Below are 23576 nucleotides of genomic sequence, written 5' to 3' on the forward strand. Positions count from 1 at the left end.
CAATTCAAACTTGACACACTAAGTAAAAAATGACAGGGGTCACTGGTTTGTGCCTTATTTGTCTTCACAAAGTGTAATATGTTACTTTGGTTTCCTGGTAGTCCAATCTTCTGGGTATGCTGTTTGCCAAAGGAGCCTGGCAGCACCTCCCCTACCCAAGTCTGTTTTGTGTTCTCCTGATGTCTTTATGTTACTTCCCAGGGATCCTTGTTAAGTATTCAGGGAACTATGTGCCTCTCCACTCTAAATGGCTCTTTCCTGAGGAGTAAGTCTTAATCATATACAAAATTCATCCATTTATTTTAGGTCAGACCCACAGACCAAGTGAAACTCCACAAACATTTGTATGTGGCAGCCACAGTCCAGTTTTCCTTATTGAAGATGCACAGGGAAGTTTTAAGATGCCATCAAACTTATCTGTTTCAGAAGTGTAAAGTCTAGCCTACTATACTCTTATTCATCTGTGATAGCTATGCTTCTGAGCAGTTCTCTAAGTACTTGAAGGTATCGAGAGCAGAAGTTACACCTATCGTCTCTTGCATCCAATAGATGTGATATCAAAATTAAGATTAAAAATGAGAGTGGGAAATATCAGCACTCATAGGCTTGTTTACAGGACACCTTTCTGTGTAAATATGTCACAGAAGCAGGTGAGGAGAAACAAATGCTCTGATGACAACAATGGTATCTCAGAACTAAAAGGTGCTCAGAAAGTGCTTATACTTCTGTCCCCAAATACTAGGTAGGAGTCTACATAAGTTTCCAAGGAGTTGGTTGGATAGTCAATCTGAAATATGTATTTTTTTTCAGCTTTGTCTTCTCAGCAGTGTCTGCTAGCTACCTAAAGCCATTCAGTTTTCCCCCATTGCTCACAATTTGTGTGAGCTGAGACAACCCACCTCTTGCTGACCTTGAAGAGTGGCTCACAGATGAGACTTCTTCAGCCAGGTTCCTACCTGTTACTCTTCCCCTGGTGCTCCCACCTCCAATCAGATAGTTTTTGGTCTAGTCCATCTCAGTGGACTTTCCTCATGATAGAGGAAAGATTTCCTCTATCATCACTCCACATTTTCAGCTTTTTGGCTATTGGCCCAGTTCAGAAAAGAGGCTGATAATCATTCATTTTTGTCAATAAGCCTCAGCTGACGTTTGTTAACTTGCAAGGTAGGGCAGGCCTCCCATGGTTCTCTATAGCCTACTCTGCTTAGGAAGCCACAGGAGCTGGGCTGAGGAGCCCTGGGATGGTACCAGGAGTCCTAAGTTCTAAACCTGCCTTCTTTTGTAAAAGAACCCTAGTTGAGCCCTAACTTACCACTAGTCCAATAGTATATATTCACCATAAACTTTGTGCCAGCCATGGTTCCTGGCACTAGGCATTCAAAGCTAAGTACTTACCCTCATGGGTGGAAGGTTTGTGAATGGAAGGGGGAGTGGTTTGGTCCAGCCCTCACAAATAATTTATTTCTTAAATGTTTTTTACATCCCTCTGCTTTTAACGTCCATCCATGATGGGGTGCTCTTTCCATTACTTGTCTGTTCCTCCTCTCTATTTTAAAAGAAAAAATATACATATTTTTTAACTGATATAGGCTATCTTCTTTCTGCCTTCCATTTAGTCCGACTCAAATCCCTCTAACTCCAAATTGATAGCTGTTTTACCCATTTTTCTGGAAAACTTGAGATCAGCCTGATGGCTAATAGCATGCCCTTTGTGATATATCTTTGTGAACAGAAATGTTCAAATATGTGTCTGTGACATGCGAGGCTCAGTGCAAGAGAAGAAAAGATCCTTGTTCTTAGAGAAATGTTGGTTTCTACAGTGGCACAGCATGGGCATGTTAGAGAAATTAAGGAAAAATCATGTACCGGATAGTGTATATGTATGTAAGGGAGTGATGTCGGGAACTGCACTCAGTGGGAACTCGAGAGATTGATCTGCTGTCTACAGTTCCCTTCCTGTGGGTGATAATGCAGGGCAGGTACCATCTGTAAGCCCTGCTTAGAATTGCTTTCTTCCTCCCACATTCAGATTCTGTGCAGGCCAACAAAAGAGGGCAGACTATGTTCACACTGTTGTCTACATTTATCCCCCTGAATAGGAGAGGTGCTTCTCATCAGATTCAACTCCTTGTCAGAAAGAGTCTCTGAAAGGTAACAGATCTTTTCCATGGCCAGCGACTGACCAGAGACTTTTCCTTCCAGAGATGAGAAGAACCAATCCATTATAGTCAGCGGGGAGTCTGGAGCTGGGAAGACGGTGTCAGCCAAGTATGCCATGCGCTATTTCGCCACAGTCGGTGGCTCAGCCAGTGAGACCAACATTGAAGAGAAGGTTCTGGCATCCAGTCCCATCATGGAGGTAAAGCCTTCCCGGCTGGAGTTCCTTCTACTGGCAGCCAGCCTTCTAGATGTCATGTTCGGTATGGCTGTTCGTGGAATCCTTAAAGTGGCTCACATAGGCAACACTCACGCCTCTCCCTCCAGCCCTTGCCTGTGAACCTTCAGATGTGAGGGTATCCTGACCTGCTCATGTTCCTCTCTATGTCTTTGCCCCTGCCTGAATCAGCCAGGAATTTAGGAGAGGGCCCTGGGCTGGATAGATACAGAGGAGATGATATAAGTATAGAGCTAGAGAAGTTTCCTAAAGGTTAGATTTTGCTATAAATAACCATGTTTTAGGGTCAGGAAGATTTTTTTTCTCTTTCCTATATAAAAACATAATTCTGGTAGAGCAGAACTAAATGGCCTCACAGCTGCTGGGCCACCTTTGAAGCTAAGTCTCTTCATTATTGCCTGGGTTACAGTCTGGTTAGGGGTGGGCCCTTTTCCCAGCCCTAGGCAGCCCCTTTTGTTTTATTCAGAAAAAAGTCCGTTTGAGACCTCAAACTGCCAGGATCACATCTGGTTTACCTAAGAGTTCTGAGCACCATCATCTCACCATGGTGAGTTATTTTAGAGCCAGAAGTTACCTAGACTGTCCCCAACCCCTTCTGTCTCCCTCTTCCTTTACCAAGTGCAGGAGTAATTCTGGGTCTCAGCTCACAGGAGTTTATTGGTTATTCAGGCAGAATCTCCTATCTTCAGAGTTATATTATCCGAAAAGCTTTTCTCTGCTGACTAATAGGATACTACCTATTCTTTAATAATTCAACAAAAGCAAGTTTTAGTATTGTTATATGAATTGGGAAGTGCCCAATATAGTTGAAGGCATTTTTATTGAACATAAAAAGAAAAACTCATGTTTATTCCAGTGGTTCTCAAATAGTAAGATATATATAAGAATTGCCTAGAGGCTTGTTAAAGCTTATCTTCTGGACCCCCTATCCAGAGTTGGAGTCACAAGGTCTGGGAAAGGACCCAATAATTTACGAGTCTATTAAGTTCCTAGGTGAAACAGATGCTGCTGGTCTGGGTACTTCCTTGCAGAACAATTAAACTATTAAAAAGATATGAGGTGATCACTGAAAAATATGAAAGAATGAAAGGAAAGAATTCCCTGGACAGTGGACCCTTGACTTATGAACTCTGTGAATTCCCAAGGGGTGGTTGTAACTCAAGTTGGTAGTAAGTCAATACAGATGATATCTGGATGTTTACCTGGGTACATGCTATTGATAACAATAGGCAGATGAATCTTCCATTAACCTAATTAACCTAAGTTGTTTGTGTGTCAGGCTGGTCATAACTTGAGGGTCCACTGTAATACTATTGCAGCAGTGGCAAACTTATGGTATGTGTGCTGCAGTGGCCTATTTAGATCATTGAAAGCTCTAAAAGGTGACATCACTGCATAGCGTATTGATAATCATTCAACATTTTGGTTTATTTCCTTCTACTTTTTCACTGAATATTATAGCAAATACCTTGTCCCAATATCCTTAAACTTTTTATGAACTGTTTTATTGGCTATAAACATGGATTAATAAGTGGCTTTCCTGTAATTTAACCCTCTATAGTCCAACTTTAGTTGGTAGCCTGATTACTTGGTGTTTATTCTAAGCCCCAAGGTTGGGCCTAGGCCATGGCTCCAATTCAGAAGGCATTTGTGGACTGTGGCCTTAGCCTTCATAGGGTCATCTGTGTGCCTGTACCAAGCCAGCTGAAACAGTACTCTGCAGTAAACATTGTGTTTTACCTCAAGTGAGGATGAAAGCAGGCTTTCTTTTCTGCCCTTGAATTTCAAAATTCTGCTCATCTTTTAAGCTGTGAGATTTCAGAGACCTAGGGTACTTCTTTTAGAAATAGAACAAGTGGTTATTCTGGGCAAAAGAGAGTAGAAGAAATCCTTGGTGTCTGGTGACTGAATGAAGAAATTATTAGTGATACTGAGAATTCAGTGAAGGCAGAGCCCCATATTACCAAATAAGAAACAAGGGGATGTTTTAAAAACACTTTTTTATTAGAGTAAAATACACATACAAGAAATTTACCATTCCAAGTCTTCAATCCAGTGGCATTAAATACATTCACAGTGTTTGTACAGCCTTTGCCACCATCTTTTCTCAGAGCTTTTTAAATCAAGCCAAGCACTCTGTTTCCATTTAACAGCATCTCCATTTTCCTTTCTCTCATTCCCAGTAACCCATTTTCAATTTCCTGTCTTTAAATTTAACTGATCTAGGACCTTCATACAAGTGGAATCATGTGAGGCATTTTGTGTCTCGCTTATTTAACAAAGCCTCATGTTTCAAGGTTCATCCATGTTTCACCATGTATCAGTATTCTGGTTTTTTTCATGGCTGGATAATATTTCATTGCATGGACATACCCTTTCCTCTCTTGATGGACATTTGGGTTGTTTCCACCTTTTGGATATCATAAATAGTGCTGCTTTGGATACTGGTATGCAGATTTTTGCTTGAGTCCCTGCTTTGAGAATACTTTTTAAATTACAGTGATTAAAAATTATCTAGTGTTTGCAGTATCCGTTATGGCCTGAGTAGGCTGGTAGCCCCTCTGCCCTGGAAGCAGGGGGCTTTGGTGTGAGAGAAATGGGAGAGCAACATGCATATCCCAAAACAAACATGGTATATATATATATATGAACCAGTCTAATTTACATGATTGTGTAAATAAAGGCATTAGTTATCTGCCTTGTACAGATTGGTACTTTGGGAACTGTGGGTAAGTCTAAGGGTGCATTCTGTGAAATGTAGAATTTTGTCATTGCAGGGACTATTCCTTGAGCTGTTAAGTATTATCTCTAAGAGAAGGCTTTGATGTGAGCATGAAGAGAAGATGTGAGACTTTTGCACTGCCAAAGTCTGAAAACACTTCCTGAATCAGGAAGGCCAGTCAGCTTGTGGTTCCTCAGAGGGTTGTAACAAACAGAGGCATGTCTTAATCAGGGACAGCTGATTACTGGTTACTCTGCCCTTGTCATGGGTCAGGGTGACACCTCCCCATGAAGCAAGCACTTATGCCTGTGTCATCATCTCCTTGCTTCCGAAGCAGCCTAGCAACTGCAGATGCCTCCTGGGGAGACCAAGAGCTGAGGCAGTCTTAGGAGGCAGAATTCCCAGCAGGCTGCACTAAGTGGCAGCTGTTGGAATTAAGGCAACTTGAGAGGATGGACTGGGATTGGCTGGGGCGGATGAGAATGATTTATTGTTGGTGCTGCCACTGTCTGACCCCATTCTATTTAAGAGCTTGTCAACATCCCAGGAGGGATTTGTTCACACATCTGCACTGATTAAAAGAACATTGCTAATCAAAAGACTGTGGGAGAGGGGACAGAACCCAAGTCCAGACCAGAAGGTCACGTGACTTCTTGGGGTAATAGAAGTCTGCAGGCTTCCAGAACCATAAAAACTTCCCCTGCTGGGAGGAAAGGGGGCAGGAGTACAGTAAGATGAAAATGATAGAAACCAAGAGCAGAGGTAATTTTCAGGGTTTTTGTTTGCTTTTAAAGATACGTCAGAAAGCCAGCTGCTGTTAACCTGTTTGTATAATAATCCACCCACTACACACCTTCCGCATTTCATCTCTTGTGATATCCCATGCACCAGCACATGCTAACCCCTTCCTGTCACTTTGTCTGTGTTATATTCATAAGTAAAATCTTTATTCTTTCCTTGCAGTGTAATTATGTACTTTGATTCACTTCAATTTTCACATCTTAAAGCCTTTCCTAGTCTGTGGAGTGTGACTAATTGCTCCTTTCTCTGTTTTCATACTGCTTGATGTGTACCTCTTTACTGTACAATCTGATCACACTGAGATTATTCTGGTCTGTTTTTGCTTTACCATGTATTTCTGTACGGATAAGCCACAAAGAAGGTTGTGCTGTTATGCTGTATAAATTAGTGTTGTGGTCTGTCAACCATTTTTGCTGCTGCTTTTCATTAACATTTTTTTATTTAACCACGAGATATGCTCTACTTTACCTTTTTTTTAGGTACCGGCGATTGAACTCGCGACCTTCTGCTTGCGAGGCAGGCAGCGAAACCACTGAGCTAAATCCCCGGCTCCTGTACTTTACTTTTAACAGCTGTATATCCCATTGTGTAGACTGCATTTTATTTATCTATTCCCCCTACTAGTGGACAGTTAGTTTTTAATTTTTATTGTTAAATATGGTCTGTATTGAACATTCTTGTGCATGCTCACTTGTACACTTGTGTGAGGATTTGTCTAGGTAAGATCTAGAATTAAAATTGGTGAATTGTTAGATGCATGCATGCTCAGTTTTAGTAGATATGCCCAGCTGCTCTTCCGAGTGGTTGTTTTAGTACTTTTAGACTCATCATATCACTTGGCAAAGCAGCCTTATGAGGATAGATCTTTTGGCAGTGATCTATATACCCTGGGCAAGGTTTTCCTAAGTTTTCCCAAGGAATGACTCAGAAATGTAAAGAGTCTTGGTGCCATTTGACAAATTACAACATTTGAACTTTTTTTTGAAATTTCAAATTAAAATTTTGAAGTTGAAAATTAATTGTTGAAGCTAGATTGTCCTTGCAAATTTTCACAAATTGGGCTTCATTGGTTGTATCCTCATGATAATATTCAGCATGTTCCTTTGCTCCTGTGTGTTCTGTAAAAGGATAGTAAATTTTACAGGCTTGTTCAGTTGGGGTTTTTTTATAACAAAAATCCTTATATGTGGCTCTGTGGGCTTGCATCAATCAGGAGGTATAGAATTATCTGATTGTCTTCTGTCACATTGACAGCTGTTGGTTTTACTTGTATCTATTAATTAACAGAGGTTACAAGATGGTGATATACTCTTACTCTATTCCCTCTACCCCGTGCTTATTAGCTGGACTAGATCTATGAAGGAAGCTTTCCCTTACTAACCATTTAATTACTCTGAGATGCAGTTTACCCTGGAAAATTAAGGCAGATGTTGGATTCTTACTAGCTTCAAAATGAGTTGGTTCCCCAGTGTCTTCTGTCCCTACCCCCCATATAAAAAGGTAAAAGCAAGGAATGGTATTTCTGTCTTTACCTTTGATTCAACTTGGCCATTTGAGCTGTGAGAAGTTGCCCAAGAGTGTGGCAGCTTCCTGTGTGGTGTGAGGGTGGAGAGCTGAGAGACACAGTGTGAAGGATGGTGACCCTATGTAAAATGAATGCAGACTTTGGACCCAGGCCTTTCTGAATTTATGTCTTGTCTTGGCCACTTCCCAGCCCTGTGACCCTGGGCATATTACTTGAGCCTAAATTTTCCCATAATGATGAAAGATGATAATGTCTATCACATCAGGATCTTCTGGGATTAAATGAGATAAGGGGCCCCATCCGGAGCCTAACCCATGTTGGAGGCCTGGGAAATGCTAAGTTTTACCAACATTTTAGGCAATACAGGTTTACTTTTCATCTCCCGAACAGAAGTGGCTTACTGAAGTGTGACAGTCTCTCTTATCTTGTGTTCCTTGAGTGGTCAAACCTCTGTCTCTGGAGGAGGAGCGGTATACTGAGGCCTCTGCTGAGCTGTTGAGGGAATACTTCCCTATCTCCTTTTGTTGGAGGCAGGTTATGACACAAACTCCTCTGATGAGGTGTCTCTTGGAGAATCATGTCAGCTTGGCTGAGCTCTAGCCTGCCCCTGACCTTGTGCATGTCCAAAGCACTAAGATGTACTTCAGAGTAATTCGACGCACAAAGGTTATAGTACTTACCCCGCTTCCTGCAGAGGACCACACTGTGTCTTTGGTGCTTTGTGCACCACACCAGGTTGCTTTATATACTTCAACCCTAAATGAATATATTGTAACTCTAGTTGAGGGTTGTAGGAGCACTGAGTGGCAAGTGACATGAGGACAAGGAGTAGTAAATTCTCATTTCAATGGAGGGAAACTGAAACCCAAGTTCATTTATGCTTCCATTCACTCAGATATGTTTAAATGCCTACCACTTGCTGGGCACTGGGAAAGGTATGGAGAACTTTGATCTCATTGACAGTCAGGGCCCAGGTGCATGTCAGGGAAGGCAAGGAGAGGGGAAATGCAGGGCCCAGAGTGCGCATAGCAGGAGGGGGTCTCCCCCAGGAGACCCCCTCCTGCCTGAGGGTTGAGACTTGGAGGAAGAGAAGCCAGCTGGGTGTAGGGTACAGTAGGAAGAAAGTGTCTCTAGTACGGAGATCATGTGGGGCATTTAAGAAAAAAAGTCTGTAGGATTACTAGAAACTGAGGTTCACTAGAGGCAAAAGGGACGAGAAGCAACACCAGGCTGAATCCTGCCAGGTCCAGAAGCTGTACTGAGAACGGAAAACTAGCTCAGAGGGTAATGGGATTCCCTGAAGCATTTTACACGAGAGATGTAACCAAGAATTGCAGTCGAGTGGAGAACTTACAGCAAGAGACAAGAGCAGGAGCAAAGAGACTTATGGAGCAACTGTCAAAAAAGACAATAGTAACATGGGCTAAAGCTATGGCAGAGGGACAGAGAAAAGTGGAAAGAAATGTGACTATTTGAGTGTTGTACCTGATATACTTGGAGGGTGGCAGGTGCATAGGTAGAAAAGAGCAGGCCAGACCCAGGCTACACCACTCCCCTAGTGCAGAGCCGGGCTTGGAGCCCTATGAGTGGACAGTCACAGAACCTGAGGCCTCATGGTACTCACCTTGAAAGTAGCAGCGGTAAGTGTTCCTTAGGGAGACTTTAGTGGGCCTTCTTCACCAGTGTTAGAGGTCAGCATTTTGATCTTTGAAGCAGTATGATGTGCGTTCAGCTATTTTGCTCACCTAGTTAATAATAGATCCCAGTTGGCCTTGTGGGGCTTGAAGATTTTTGCCATCGTGTTACTTGTACTCAGCTGGGCAGGAGTGGAAGTGGGTTGGATTTGGGTTTTTTCCCCAGCCTCTTTGTGTCTCATATTTCCTAGGCCACTGAAAAGTTCGAGTGATTTTTTTCAAGTGTTTTAACCACCTAAAAATGTAAATATGTGTAAAGGATTAATTAATTAATACATTTATTACCAATGAATTCATTTGGTGTTTTATAGTCATAGTAAATAATCCTACAAAGAAACCACTTAGCCACTCGTTTTTAAAAATTACTGTCTAGTTTTTTGAACTGTGTCCCTCGCTGCTACTACATAAGAAATAACAAGATGATGACATCCTGACTTGTCTCAGTAATGAAATATGTTGCAGGAAGGCTGTCAATTAGTGGTTTGTTTCTAGGAAGTACTATTTATCATTTGGGAATATCATTTGCCTGTCCAGTTGAAGTTTGGTAAAAGTGAATTAAGCACAAGAAGACTAGTTTTTCTCACAGATAGTTCAGAGCTAATGGCCACTGCCATTGGTTTAGTGGCTCAAGGATGTCAAAGCTGAGGTTTCTATGATTCTGTAGATCTATTTCTCGTGGTTCCAAAACAGCTGCTATAGCCAGAGCCATCACATGTGTATTCCAGGTAGAGGAGGAAGAATGGTGGGATAACAAAGTACATCTCCCAACTGGTTAGTCTTTAAAGAGCTCATTACTCTCACTAGCCATCCTTAGGAGTAAAGGAGGCTGAATACTGAAGTTTGGTTTTGGTTTAAGTAAGCTGAAGAATTTTTGCCTCAGCCCATTGTCGTCATGATAGCAGAGAGGTTCAGAAAGTGAGGAGGGTGGGGGAAAAGGGAGATGGCTGCTGCTAAAAACCTATAGACCCCAAATCAGGAAAGCCCCAGCCATTTTACTGACCTCCCCATCATTCTTGGCTTTGTCCAGGCCATTGGGAATGCCAAGACCACTCGCAATGACAACAGTAGTCGCTTCGGGAAGTACATTCAGATTGGTTTCGACAAAAGGTACCACATCATTGGGGCCAACATGCGGACCTACCTGCTGGAGAAGTCGAGAGTGGTCTTCCAGGTGAGTGGGAGGATGTAGGCCCTTTTGTGTTTCATTCTCTGGATGAGACCTCCCTTGCTTCTCCCTGCCCCACTCCCTGTGTCCCAAGAGCAGCTCGCCTTTTGAGCCTGGAATTGAAAGTATTCATTCTTTTGCTTCTTTTTCTTTTCTTTCATCATGGGTATTTATTCAGATGGAATAGGCAGTAGTCCTCAAGAACCTTTATACAAAAAAAAAAGAACCTTTATACAGTTTGCTTTGATTCCGTCAACAAGCACATATAGTACTGAGGCCTGTTGTGTGTTAGCCCTCCTTTAGAGCCTAGATATAGCAAAGAACAAGGCATTCCTTCAGGCAGAGGCAGAGTCTGTGCAAGTAGCTGTCATGGGAGCCTTTTATTTGGTAGATTAAAAACATATATAAACGTGTATATGTGCAAATAGACACTTCCACATGCACCCTTACTTGGTTTCCTTTTCAAGTAAATGGAGTTCTCGCTTCTTCCCCAACTTGGTTCTTGTTTTCTGTTTACCTTTCATTGCTTTCTGCTTGTGCTTTGCCTTGTTTCTTGGTGACAGCTCCATGCTCATGCTTAGCAAATGTCTACTGAGTGCTTTAACCAACTCCCTGTTTGCCCAGATTTGCTATGCACCTCGTGGGCTGGTTTAGGCACCCAAAAACCTTTATTTTACTGCACCAGAGGGAGCAGCCTGCTGTGTTGGGTGTGAGTCTGATGTGCTTCCATCCCAGGAACCCTTTCTTGAAGTTTCCTCTTCATTTGCTATCTTTGCTCAGACTTTGCCAGTCTTTACCACCAACCATTGCCAGTCAGCTAGCCTGGCCACAGGTGTCCAGTAGAAGTCCTCTCAGTGTGGACCTTCCCTGACTGCCCAGCCCGACAGAATGAGCAGGCTCAGCCATCACTTAGCACCAAGCCTCCCAGAGGAGAAAGGGTGCTTACAGTGGGGAAATTGCAATCTATAGAACACTAGTCAAGCAGCATGGATGAATAAGTATTTGCTGATCCACTGACCCACCATTTGTGGGCTAACAATGGTGTTCTCTACAGAAGGAAAAAAGAACAGAATGTTTTTGTATAAGTGAAGAGATAAATACCCTTGGGTTAAAAAAAAATAATACCCTTGGGTTAGAAGAAGACCTCGTAATAGAGGTGGAAAATCAGGCAGTGGGAATTGAAGGTATAGGGTTGTAGAAGAAAACAGGAAAAGTGGTGAACTTGGCTCCTACCACCTGGACACCTGGGGTCAGAGTGGATAAGGTTATGATCTTGGAGATCACTGTCCTAAAATCAGCTGTTCACCATTTCCTCCTGCAGGCAGATGATGAGAGGAATTACCATATCTTTTACCAGCTCTGTGCGGCTGCCAGTCTCCCGGAATTCAAAGAGCTTGCACTGAGTAAGTCGGCAGGTACCTGCCTGTCCTCTAGGGTGGCTGCTGTGACAGTGAGTGGTGCAACTGGGGGCTCTGGAAGGAGGAAGTGCGCTCTGCCCAGTCCCTCCATTGTGGGTTCTTAGCTTTGTCTGTAATGTGGCCATGACTGAACCTCACTGCTCAATTAGTAAAATAGGGTTAATTGTATCTAGGCCGCCTGCCACAGAAAGTGTGGGAGGGAGAAAGAAGGTAAAGGTGGAAATTTGTTTTTCATAAAACATGAGTTTCTACCTTGTGGATCTAGAGATTTAGATAACTCATATCACCTACTTGTGGGCAACATGTTTTAAGTCATATTTTAGGATTGAGGCAAAAAGGGAGGGTAAGGACAAACCCAGGGTGATACAGTGATGACTCTACTTCACTGAGGCATGGGTAGCATTATCGCAGAAGATAATACAGGGCTCAGGTGAGTGAGACTCAGTGCTGCCCGGCTGTCTGATCCCTTCTGAACAGGTGTGGAAGCTTCTAACACAACCAGATGGAACAACCAAAAGCACCTCCCCACTGGAGCCAGTGTGAGGAGATGAATCACCTTGTCCCCCTCAGATAGCCGGGCCCATCCTTTGTTTCCAGTAATGAATGCACTGGCAAGTTTCCTTTGCTGTGAGGCTTTTGATCTAGAGGCACTAGAATAGTGAGCAGGCTTTTTTTTTTTTTTTTTTTTTTTTTGTGGGACAGGATTGAACTTGGTTAGGGTCATTGCACTGATCTACATCATTAGCCCCTCTCCCCCTTTTAAACTTTGAGGCAATCCATTCATGATTAAAAAAAAAAAAACCCTACAGAAAATTGGAATAGGAGGTCTTTATCTCAACCTGATTAAGGCTATCTATGAAAAGCCAACAGCCAACATCATACTAAATGGTCAAAAACTGAAATCCTTCACACTAAAATCAAGAACAAGACATGAACGTCCACTATTACCACTCCTGTTCAATATAGTTCTAGAAACATTAGCCACAGGAATTAGACAAGAGAAAGAAATAAAAAAAAAAACATAGGAAAGGAAGAAGTTAAACTGTCATTATTTGCTGATGATATGATACTTTACATAGAAGACCCAAAAAACTCCACCAAAAGACTTTTAGACTTAATTGACAGATTCAGTAGAGTAGCTTGATACAAGGTCAACACTTAAAAAATAATAGCCTTCTTGTACACAAATAACAGACTCACTGAGAAAGAAATTAGGGAAACAATTCCTTTCACAATAGCTTCCAAAAAATGAAATATCTAGGAATCAATCTAATAAAGGAACCAAAAGACCTCTACACTGAAAACTACAGCACTCTGAAAAAAGAAATCGAAGAGGAAATAAGAAAATGGAAAGACATCCCCTGTTCCTGGGTAGGAAGAACCAATATAGTGAAAATGGCCATACTTCCAAAACTGCTATATAGATTTTACGCAATGCTGAATGAAATTCCAACAATGTATTTCATAGAGCTAGAGAAAACAATCCAAAAATTCATTTGGAACCAGAAGAGACCTAGAATAGCAAAAGCATTTGTAGGCAATGGAGACATGACAGGAGGTGGCACAACCCCCAACTTGAAACTATACTACAAAGCCACTGTGATAAAACAGCATGGTACTGGCAAAGAAACAGACCCGAGGATCAGTGGAATAGATTAGAAGATGCAGAAACAACTCCAGACATACTCAGCTACCTCAGCTTTGACAAAGGAGCCAACTATCCTCACTAGAGGAAAGATAGTCTCTTTAATAAATGGTGTTGGAAACACTGGATTTCAATCTGCCAAACATTAAAACTAGACCCCTATCTTTCACCATGCACTAAACTAAGATCAAAGTGGATTAAAGATCTAAACATTAAAACAGAAACACTAAACTTGCTGGAAGATAAGTTAGGTAGAACTCTTGAAGACCTTGGCATAGGAAAAGACTTTATGAACAAAACCTCAGTAGCATGAGAACTAGCACAAAGAATCAACAACTGGGATCTCATCTTATTAAAAAGCTTCTGCACTGCAAGAGAAACCACCAACAGAGCTAAGAGACAGCCTACAATGTGGGAAAAAAATTTTACCAGGTGTTCCTCAGACAAAGGTCTACTATCTAAAATATATAAAGAACTCAAAAAAAACGGACCCCCCAAATATAAAGACCCAATCCAAAAATGGGCATCTGAAATGAACAGACATTTCTCAGACAAAGAAATAAAAGCAGCAAATAAACATGAAAAAATGTTCAACATCACTGGTCATTTGAGAGACGCAGATGAAAACAACACTGAGATTCCATCTCACCCCACAAAGAATGGCTGCTATCAAGAAATCAACCAATAACAAATGCTGGCGGGGTTGTGGGGAGAAAGGAACCCTTCTCCATTGTTGGTGGGAGTGCAGACTGGTGCAACCACTGTGGAAATCAATATAGAGATACCTCAAAAAACTAGGATTAGAGGTCCCATTTGACCCAGCTATTCCCCTACTGGGTATCTTCTCAAAAGAATTAAAAGCATCATACCTCAGTGATATATGCACACCCATATTTATAGAGGCACAGTTTGTAATAGCTAAAACTTGGAAACAGCCCAATTGCCCATCACCTGGAGACTGGATAAAGATGTAGTTTTTTAATAAAATGGAGAACTACTCAGCCATAAAGAATGAGAAACTAGAGACATTTATCGCTAAATGGATGCATATTGAGGCCATACTCTTAAGTGAAATAAATAGTACAAACCTGTAAATACCAAATAGTTTCTCTGGTGTGAAAAACTAAAAAGGGTAAATAAGGATCGAAATGCATAATTGATAATTGAAATAGGAAGAAAAGTTCTTAAGGAGTAGGGGAAGTGGGAGGGGCAGAGGAAAGGAAAGAAGGGAAAAGAAAAAACATGAGAATAGGAAAAAATGGAAACAAAGTCTTTGTAAATAGGGAAGGGTGGAGGGGGTAAAGCGAGTGGAGGGAAATGAGGAAAAAAATAGAACCAAGGTACATCATGTACAGGTACAAGATCGCAATGATGAATGTAATTGTACTGTATACCTAAAATGTACCAATAAACTTAATAAAAAAAAAACAACTTTGAGGCAGGTTTTTGCTAAGTTGCCCAGGCTAGGCTAAAACTTGCAATCCTCCTGCCTCTTTTAGTTCGTGCTTCTATACCACACAGCACCTCTGCCTGGGCCTGCAGCCTCTGTCCACTTTTCTGTGTGAGTCTGTATCATGTAGTACTGACAGATTCCTACTACTGAGTTCCTGTAGCTCAGGTGTGTGATGAGGGCTAGCCTGGGACCAAGTGCCATGTTGTCCCCAGCCTGGTGTCTGTATTTTGGGGTGTATGGAAAGAGCCAAAGCTGGAGGGTGGTATAAAGAGCTTGGGGTCTAGGCAGAGGTTAATTGGTCTTTGCAGCTCTGTGTGTGTGTCTATCTCACACCACACACACACACACACACACACACACACACACACACTTCCAAGGCTTTGCTATCCCTGATCCAGATCCTAGCCCATCCTGAGGAGCCTGGACCAGACCCAGCTGTGCTTCCAATAGCTACTTTCATCAAGTGGTCCACTAATGGTTTACCCTTGAACTCTGCTTTCTTTCTATAAATTCATGCATTACTTGATGCATGTACCATGCAGTTTAGCATTTGTTTGTTCATTCATCACAGTCTTCTCAGGCCATGGTAGATACTGCAGATGCAGTATTGACTAGAACAGCTATGGCTCCTGCTTTTGCTTAGCTTGTGAGTTACAATACAGAATGATAAGGCTGTGCTGCAGGAAGCATAGCTCAGGCAGGCCAGAGGGTCCCCTGGGAAAGTCTTGTTTCAATTGCGATCCAGGGATGAAGTTCTAGATGATATCCGCTGTACTGTTTCTTCCTGATCTCTAGTTGTTAACAAGTCTGATTCTTCTGCAGCTGCTTCAAAGACAAGGAATGCATGTTAACTGCTAAGTAGAGCAGGTGCTGAGCAGACCTTGTTTGAGCAGTACCCTAACCTGGCACCTTCTGGCTCTGATGTCAGCTCTTCGTCACAAGTAGACAGGTAGGCAGTCAGGACACGGACACTGCCACCTTCCTCTTTCTTGCCCAGAGTGGACCCCAGGCCTGGCAGGCTTTTTCAGGACCAATCTGCACGAAATGATATTTTTCCCCCTAAGGTTAATTTTATAAAGAGTGAACAAATACAACACCAGTAAGATCCACCTGGTTGATTTTGGACCACTTTGTCCCAAATATAACTTCAACAGGAACAAAAACATCCTAAATTATATTTTTGCATTCATTTGAGTTGTGTTGGGGTTAAAAATGGTTTTTCCTTATTCCACATCAGGGCAAGGTGCCTGCCCCTTTGGGCTCCCAGCTAGAACACTTGAAAACTACCCAGTTTGATCAGTTTCTTACATCTTGAAGTGAAATGAAGAGCCTTTGATAAACTCTTGTGCTCTGATGTGAGGCTGTCTTCAACCTTGTAGGTGGACTGGCTGTGAGCCCTGAAGCTTGGTGTGGTTTTACTGATAACCCTGTTCCAGTAGCTGGAAAAGTCAAATAAGTGAAGGACTAGTTAAGGGCTCCTAGTGACTCTTTAGAGTTGCCTCATATCCTTACCCTTTTCTTCTACAGTGATACAGAGAAGACTTTCCAGAAGCCAGTGGTCAGGCATGAATTTTGTGTATTTTTCTGGAAATTGAGAATGCAGATTTGCATCCTGTTATCCATGTTCTTCCTCTTACTCCAGTCACATTTAAAATGACCTCAGAAGGAGATTTTTTTTTTAAAGTCTCATGCATAATTTGTTGATGAATAAATGAAGGCAAGGTGCAAGGGCCAGTTTCCCCTTACATCCTCAGATGATTAAAGAATAAGGTTTTTGTTTTTTGTTTTGTTTTTTGGTACCGGGGATCAGAACTCAGGTCCTTGTGCTTGCGTAGCAGGCAGCGAAACCACTGAGCTAAATCCCCGGCCCAAGAATAAGGTTTTATTTTGCTCCTTTTCCTCCCTGTCTTCCCAGGGCCTTGAGCATGCTAGGCAAGTGCTCTACCACTGAACTACATTTTCAATCCTTTTTAAAAATTTTATTTTGAAACAGCATCTCACTAAGCTGCCTAGACTGGCCTTGAATTTGTGATCCTTCTGCGTCAACATCCTAAGTAGCTGGGATTATAGACATACACCACCAGACCTGGCCCCTCTTCTTTTCTTTTCTTTTTTCTTCCTTCTTTTATTTTCCATAGTATACTGATACAGTTTTATAAACAAGGTCTTTGACTTGCACAGGTCAGAGCAAAGCTTCCCTGGGTGAGGTGCTAGATTCTGTCCTTGGCCTTGATGGTTCTATACTCAAATCAGAGTCATGCCCCTTTTGTGGTCTGTTTACTGCCTGATCCAATGTCTGCCTATTAATAGGCTTTGTGGTATATTTCTTCTTGGGGATTATTAGTAAAGAAAGCAATCTAAACTGGGTGATGAAGTGTTCCGTGCTGCCTTCATGGGCCTGAAACGAGAGCTGAGATCCAGACGCCAGGTGGATGGGGTAAGATTGACTGCATTTTGTCTCTTATTAAGAAGGTCTGAAGCATGGTATTAACAAGTGATTGGAGATCTCAAAGCAGAAAGGAGATGTTTGGTTTGATTGGATTCAGATAGTTCAGCAGAGATCTGCTGTGACTGGTCCTGATGACTCCTGCAATGATAAACCACAGCTTGAAGAAGTTATCCAGCTGTGCTTGAGTTTTGGGAACTAGGAGCACAGAAGGTAGAGGGTGGTTTATCTGATTCAGAACATCAAGCAATGAGGCCCTGGCCATTGACAATGTAGGGTCTTCAAAAGATGATTTCCCTCAAGTTTAGAAGACTCCTTTGGAATCTTAGGTGACTCTGATGTGTTTGGCTGACTCTCAGTAATGAGTTAGGTTTTGTGTATGGCCAAGTCATGGGCTGCCAGACATAAATGATCATCTCTACAGTGGGGTGATCAGGTAATGGGGTTTCAGGCTTAGGCAATGCCTGGTGAACCTGGGCAACCTCTTAAAACCCTGTTCCTCATTTTGCTTGTCCAAAAAATGAGAGAAATATAGTTGGGCACTATAAAAATCATCAGAATGAGATACTTTGAAAAGTGAGTATAAAGGGAAAAAAGAATTGTTTTTATTAAGTCTTTGAAACTGTAATATTATTCTGTCTCTGAGCTTACTGAGTAATTAGCTTTGAAAGAGCTAACTGCTGTCTTCAGCAAAGATCTGGTATGATTTTCTTCATAAATATTCTTTTCTACAGAAGCTATGAGTGAGCAGGGCTGAAGTCTTTTCCTCTCCAGTTCACATGTCTTGATCTCCAGTCATCACAGTATGTTAAGCTACTCCTTCAGGAAGTTCCTCTCCTAGCATACCACTGATATTCTCTTCATTCTTGTGAGTTTTGTAGTCTGAATGTTATAGCTCAGGTTGTATAGTCAAACTAGGGTTTAGGGCTGAATTCTGCCACTTTCTGGCTGGGCCTGGTAAAGTTTGGTGAATGGGCCAGAGGAGTTTACAAAATTAACTGTGGCTTGTAACATGAAAAACTCTGTGACAACATAAGGAAATAGGGAGAGATGAGAAAGGAAAGGTAGGTAGGGACCCTTGGCAACATGGACAGAGGGCGGAACTGATGAGTGACAACGAGGAAATTGGCATATCTGGGACATAGAGATGGAAAAGGAACAGCCATGATTCTGGACCAGTAGGAAGTAGCCATGTCACAAAAGTCCCAAGAGGCTGTCCCAGGTTGTTGACCTTTTCCTTGAGGGCAGTAGGACCTCTAAAGGGCTTCAACCAGGAGAGTGATTGGAGTTACCAGCATCGTAGAGTTCGGTCTGAAAGGACATGAGCAGAAGCAAAGAGATGGATTTAAAGTCTTTTGCAACGGACCCCAGACAACAGATGCTGAAGGTCGGACTCAGGGCATTGGGAGTCAGCAGGGAGAAAGGAAAGAGCTGCAGATGTTTTTGAGAGATCAGATCAGAAGGACAAGGTGCTGAGGAGAAATGGCAGTTGCCATGAAGCTTCAGCTAAGCATGTTTAGCTGATGGGTACTCAACCATACACACTTGGGTCACAGAAAAAGAATTTAAGAGCAGTTCTCTGGGGAGGAGGAAAACCAGCCCACGCCTAGTTTTGGCATCCTGTCAAAACCAAATGTTGTACACAAAGTACCAGGCAGGGTTGTACCACACAAGGTAATGTATTTTGTGACTCGCATGATTTTCAAGGGTAATTACGATTATGGGCAATCATTGCCCTAGACGCTGATTTCTGAGGCCAGGACCTACATGAGAGCTTGTGCTGCCATCCTTCATGTGCAGCTTCTAGCCAGGGATTCTCCTATTTTTGCCCTCTGCTTAGCCTGACTTTGATTTATAAGACACAATATGGCCCCTTCTTACCAGCTGTCCCTAAAGCAGTTATCTGAGGCCTGACTGAGGACGAGAAGCTAGGGGCTGAGAGCAAACATCTAAGAATTTCAACCTGTACTTGTTTATGTGCCTAAGTAGCTTGAGTGTGTCCTGACTTTGTAAAACAAATGAACACATCACTGCCCCTCATTTGTCAAATGAGGTTGTCAGGCAAAGATTATCAAGGCCATGGAAGTCTGTGATTCTAGGATGTGATTCTAAGTATGTGCTTTACTTGTGTATAACAGACCCTGTTAGAAAACAAATCTGGGTGAATTTTATTAAATTAAACTATCCATGACCTATTTTTTTATATTAACATATGTTTTACATGAATACAGCAGCACATTCTGTCAGTGTAATGTCATTTTCTCTTTTATTATTCAATTCTCTCTCCCACTTGCCATTATGGATAAAGAATATTTTAAAGGGTTTCACATCCAGCAAGGACTAAATTTGGCGTGGGTATAGAACCATCGGGGAGTAGAAATCAGTGGGCTTGGTCAGGGAATCATGATCTCTAGGGGATGCAAGGCTGAAGCTCTGTCCAGTGTCTTACACCTTATTTCCTTGCCTCCCACAGCATGTGCAGAGGACTTTTTCTATACATCACAGGGAGGAGACACGTCCATCGAGGGTGTTGATGATGCAGAGGATTTTGAGAAGACTCGACAAGCCTTCACACTCCTTGGTAAGGAGCTTCTGAATGAGAGAAACAGGCCCAGAGGTCTGATCCTATGGAGGGGAGGAAGAAAGACAATGTCCCATGTAGCTTGCCAACCTGCGTGAGCCCATGGGTACACCCTCTTGCGCTTGGTGAACCTCCTCCTATTCTTATCCACCCCAACCCTCAAGCTCCAAAGCTTAGAATCTGGAGCTTTTGTTGGCCTTTTAAAAATAAAGGCATGATGAAGTTTTCCTTTTCACTTTCTCCGGCATTGAAACTGATAGAGGAATATCCAGTAGGGCTTTGGTGCTGTGGTCAGGTTCATAGGCAGTGTGCTCCAGCAGGAAGAGCACTGCACTGAGGCCTGACTACCCATGCACCGAGCTGGAAGCACCATAAACATTAGTAGCTCTGAAACACATCCACTGTAATCGTGTTAACTGTTTCCATATCGAGCTTACAGTGATGCAAGACGTTCTCTCTGCCAGAAGCAGAAGGTGACAGTAGAGCTAAAGGAAACTGCCTCTCTTCTCTGCCAGGTTTTCTGGGGAGCACCCCTTTTCCTCAGAAAGGGAAAGCCTTTCTTACTTGGGAGATGGAAGAGTTCAATTTCTGGGACCTGCAGCAGAAATAAAGGGAAGCTTGAGAAGCCAGCATGAAGCAGCTCAGGACACCCTTGGGTTTTTCTGACTCCCTCCCTGACCATGGCAGAACACTGGCTTCTGAGCCATGTGACTAACTTGGGACAGCATATTAGGTTTGTAGTGGGAGTCAGGGAAGTTTTATCCAGTGGCCAAGTAGGACATGCCCTAGTCTTTGTGTGGGGAGGAAGCCAGGCCCTCATGTCCTGAAATCCTCAATGAGTACTTTCTCTGGGTAACATACGTAGGGTTTGTCTTTTGTACCCATGAACTATCAGTCAAGAGATAGAAATCACACTGTTATTTCAACAGAGAAGATTAATATCAATAATTCTTAACCAAAGTAGCAGTGGGTGATTAACTATGAAAAGGGAGACCAAGGTAGGAGGATCTCAGTTTCAAGCTCAGCATGGGCAACCCAGTGATTTGGTGACTCTCATCCTAGATTTTGAAAGGGCTGGGGATGTAGCTCAATGCAATGGCTCTGGATTCAATCCACAGTATCACACATATACACACAAAGGACCTTCAGGGTCCAAAAGTAGTGCAAAGGAAGCAGCTATCACCAGGGCAAGGAGCAGCCAGCACAGGAAGTATTGAGTAGAAGAGTCCTCTACCCTTGGCTGCACTTTAGACCATGACTAAAAGGATGTGGTAAAGAAACTTGCCAAAGAGTAGGGGCCAGCACTGACATGCACAAGCAGGCTGCGCTTGCTTTAGGATATAGCAGGGCAAAATGACTGAGGAGTAGCAGCTGATGGGCAGAAGCCACTGGTGGGCACACCAAGAGCTCCTCTGCACAGTGAGAACTCATCAAGGAGGTTTTGGGCGCCCAGATAAATGATTATTATAACTAGGGCGGACCCTGAACCAGGAAGGAAAATGCCTCCCTGCTGCTGTTTCCTTGTACATCACTATAGTGTCCTCGGTTGATCGAGCTTGATGTTCCACCAGCAAGCACAGAAGGGTGTGGGGCCAGCCCTGGGACCACTGAGCAGGACAAGGAGGGAAAGATATGACAGTGAGAGGTAATGAGTTGAGAAAGGGCACCCTGACTTCCCTAGCATCATTGCACACCTGTCTTATCTGGAGTTGGGGGTTTGGAGGACACTTGGATGCAGAGACAGGAGAAGGCTTCCGACCATGGCCTCTGTAGTGCTGGGCAAGAAGTGGTAGGCAGAAGGTGATATGGTCCCTCTGAGGCTGTGAGATGGATACTTTAATTCTCAAGGCAGATCACATTTGTCAAATTACGTATTTTAATAAGATTGTCTTCTCTACTCCTCAAGAAATTTGTCCATTTCTTTTAAATTCCAGGGGCTGGCAAACTTGTTCTTAAAAGACAAGGTAGTAAATATTTTAGGCTTTGTGAGCCATGTGCCATGTGATTTCTCTGCACCCACCCAGCTCTGCTGTGGTAGCACAGAAGTAGCCATGGACAAAACAAACCAGTGGGCATGACTGTGTCCTGATTAAAGTTTACTTATGTACTTGGGCGGTTGAGGCTAGAAGATCACAAGTTCAAGGCTGGCTTGGGCTACATGGTGAGTTCAAGGTTGGTCTGGACTGCATAGGGAGAACCTGTCTCAAACAACAACAAAAACTTACAAAAAAAGTAATTGGACCATAGATTGCTGACTTCTGTTTCACTCCTTAGGTTTTGTTCCTTGACTTTTGTTTAGTTTTTGCTTCCTGTAGTGAGGTAATGCTTCTTCAGAGAATCCCATAGTAAGAAGGTATTTTTAAACAGTGTTCATTGTACTTTGTTCATACTTTAGTTATCCACTTTGCAAAATATCTGGGGAAAGTTTTGTTTCCAAGATGACACATCTGTGCCTCCCTTTTACACAGGTATTCCCTTTTTTTTTTTTTTTAGCTGAATAAAGTATTTTTAGCCTGTTACTGGGAGGAATATGGAGTTAAACTGTATCATTTCTTAAATCGAGTGGTAGGTTTACTAATGTTCGTTATATCATTCTGTAGCTTTTTTACAAGTCTGAAATATCTTTTCATTTAAAAGGAAATGTTAATACCTTCAAGCTAAACATAAATTTTCAGAGATTTTATGTTTTTGATAATTCACATAGGTAAATAACAAATTTGATAATCCTGTTTGCTGCCACAGTGGTTCTGGTGAGGGTGTGTATGAATGTCACTATGTGGGTACATACAGCGTGGCGAACAACCATTCCTACCTGAGACTGGCCAGAGGCCTGCTGGCCAGCCAGCCCCTAAGACAGTGATCCCAGGAGGCTTCTCCCCTTCGTCCCCCACACTGTGGATGTGTGTCACAGATGTTTGCAGGATATTATGTTGAGAGAAAAATGACCACAGATAAGTAACCATTCTTATTAGACTCATAAAATCATCCATAAAATGTTTGGTTGAAATGAAGTCCAAATGAGTACGATTGCTTTGTCTCTTGTACTTTTTGAGAAGTTGAAATGGTAGTGTGACCCATCTGGTTTTATTGGGACAATCAGAATGAGTGTATTTTCTTTTTTAGTACAAAAGCCCCTTTGCCTTTTGAGCTGTTACTGTGAGTGGTAATTACTTGGTGAGCAGCCTGGATCATTTTAGAAGTCACTGGCCCCAGAAGGAAAAATCAAACCTTATTTTTTTATTAAAGTCCTTAAAAGGGGTAAAATGTCCTTTCTATCATAGCATGGATATTGAGTGTCATTCGTTCATTTTTTTTTTTCTTCCAGGAGTGAGAGAGTCCCATCAGATAAGCATTTTTAAGATAATTGCTTCTATCCTGCACCTGGGAAGTGTGGCGATTCAGGCTGAGCGTGATGGTGATTCCTGTAGCATATCAGTAAGTTGCAACCCAGCGCCAGAGATAAAGTGTACACAATTTATTCTTACAGTTTGATGTGACTGAAATGTGTCTCTGCACTTAGAGGGCAGCCCTAGGTTGTTTATTCTTAACCATAATGGTTTCTGTTCACTCGCTGATAATTTTTTAAAAGAACCAATACATTTCAAATCAGCTGCCATCAAATTTCTGTCACTAAGGGCAAGAAATTTAGTGGCTATTCAATAAATTCTTTTTGGTGGGTTGATTTTCCAAGTATCCTGAGTTACTTGGAATTCTACAACATGTTATCAATC

The 23576-nt window shown here is 42.4% G+C and overlaps 1 protein-coding gene across 5 annotated transcripts in view; it reads left to right on the forward strand.

Moving 5' to 3' along the window:
* Positions 1 to 23576, forward strand: part of Myo5b (myosin VB) — a 385932-nt gene that overhangs the window by 207406 nt on the left and 154950 nt on the right. For 4 of the 5 annotated variants that reach the window (XM_013075970.3, XM_087192987.1, XM_087192980.1 and 1 more), the window contains exons 5-9: positions 2203 to 2359; positions 10165 to 10308; positions 11624 to 11705; positions 19738 to 19845; positions 23171 to 23280. In XM_013075970.3, the coding sequence (XP_012931424.1) occupies positions 2203 to 2359; positions 10165 to 10308; positions 11624 to 11705; positions 19738 to 19845; positions 23171 to 23280 (601 nt within the window). The remainder of the gene's footprint in view (positions 1 to 2202; positions 2360 to 10164; positions 10309 to 11623; positions 11706 to 19737; positions 19846 to 23170; positions 23281 to 23576) is intronic. The other variant, XM_087192989.1, reaches the window with a different exon arrangement.

The sequence above is a fragment of the Heterocephalus glaber genome, unplaced genomic scaffold (genome assembly GCF_053883595.1).
Source record: "Heterocephalus glaber isolate CG9 unplaced genomic scaffold, H.glaber_assembly_v1.0 deba00000331, whole genome shotgun sequence".
NCBI classification, from domain to species: Eukaryota; Metazoa; Chordata; class Mammalia; order Rodentia; family Bathyergidae; genus Heterocephalus; species Heterocephalus glaber.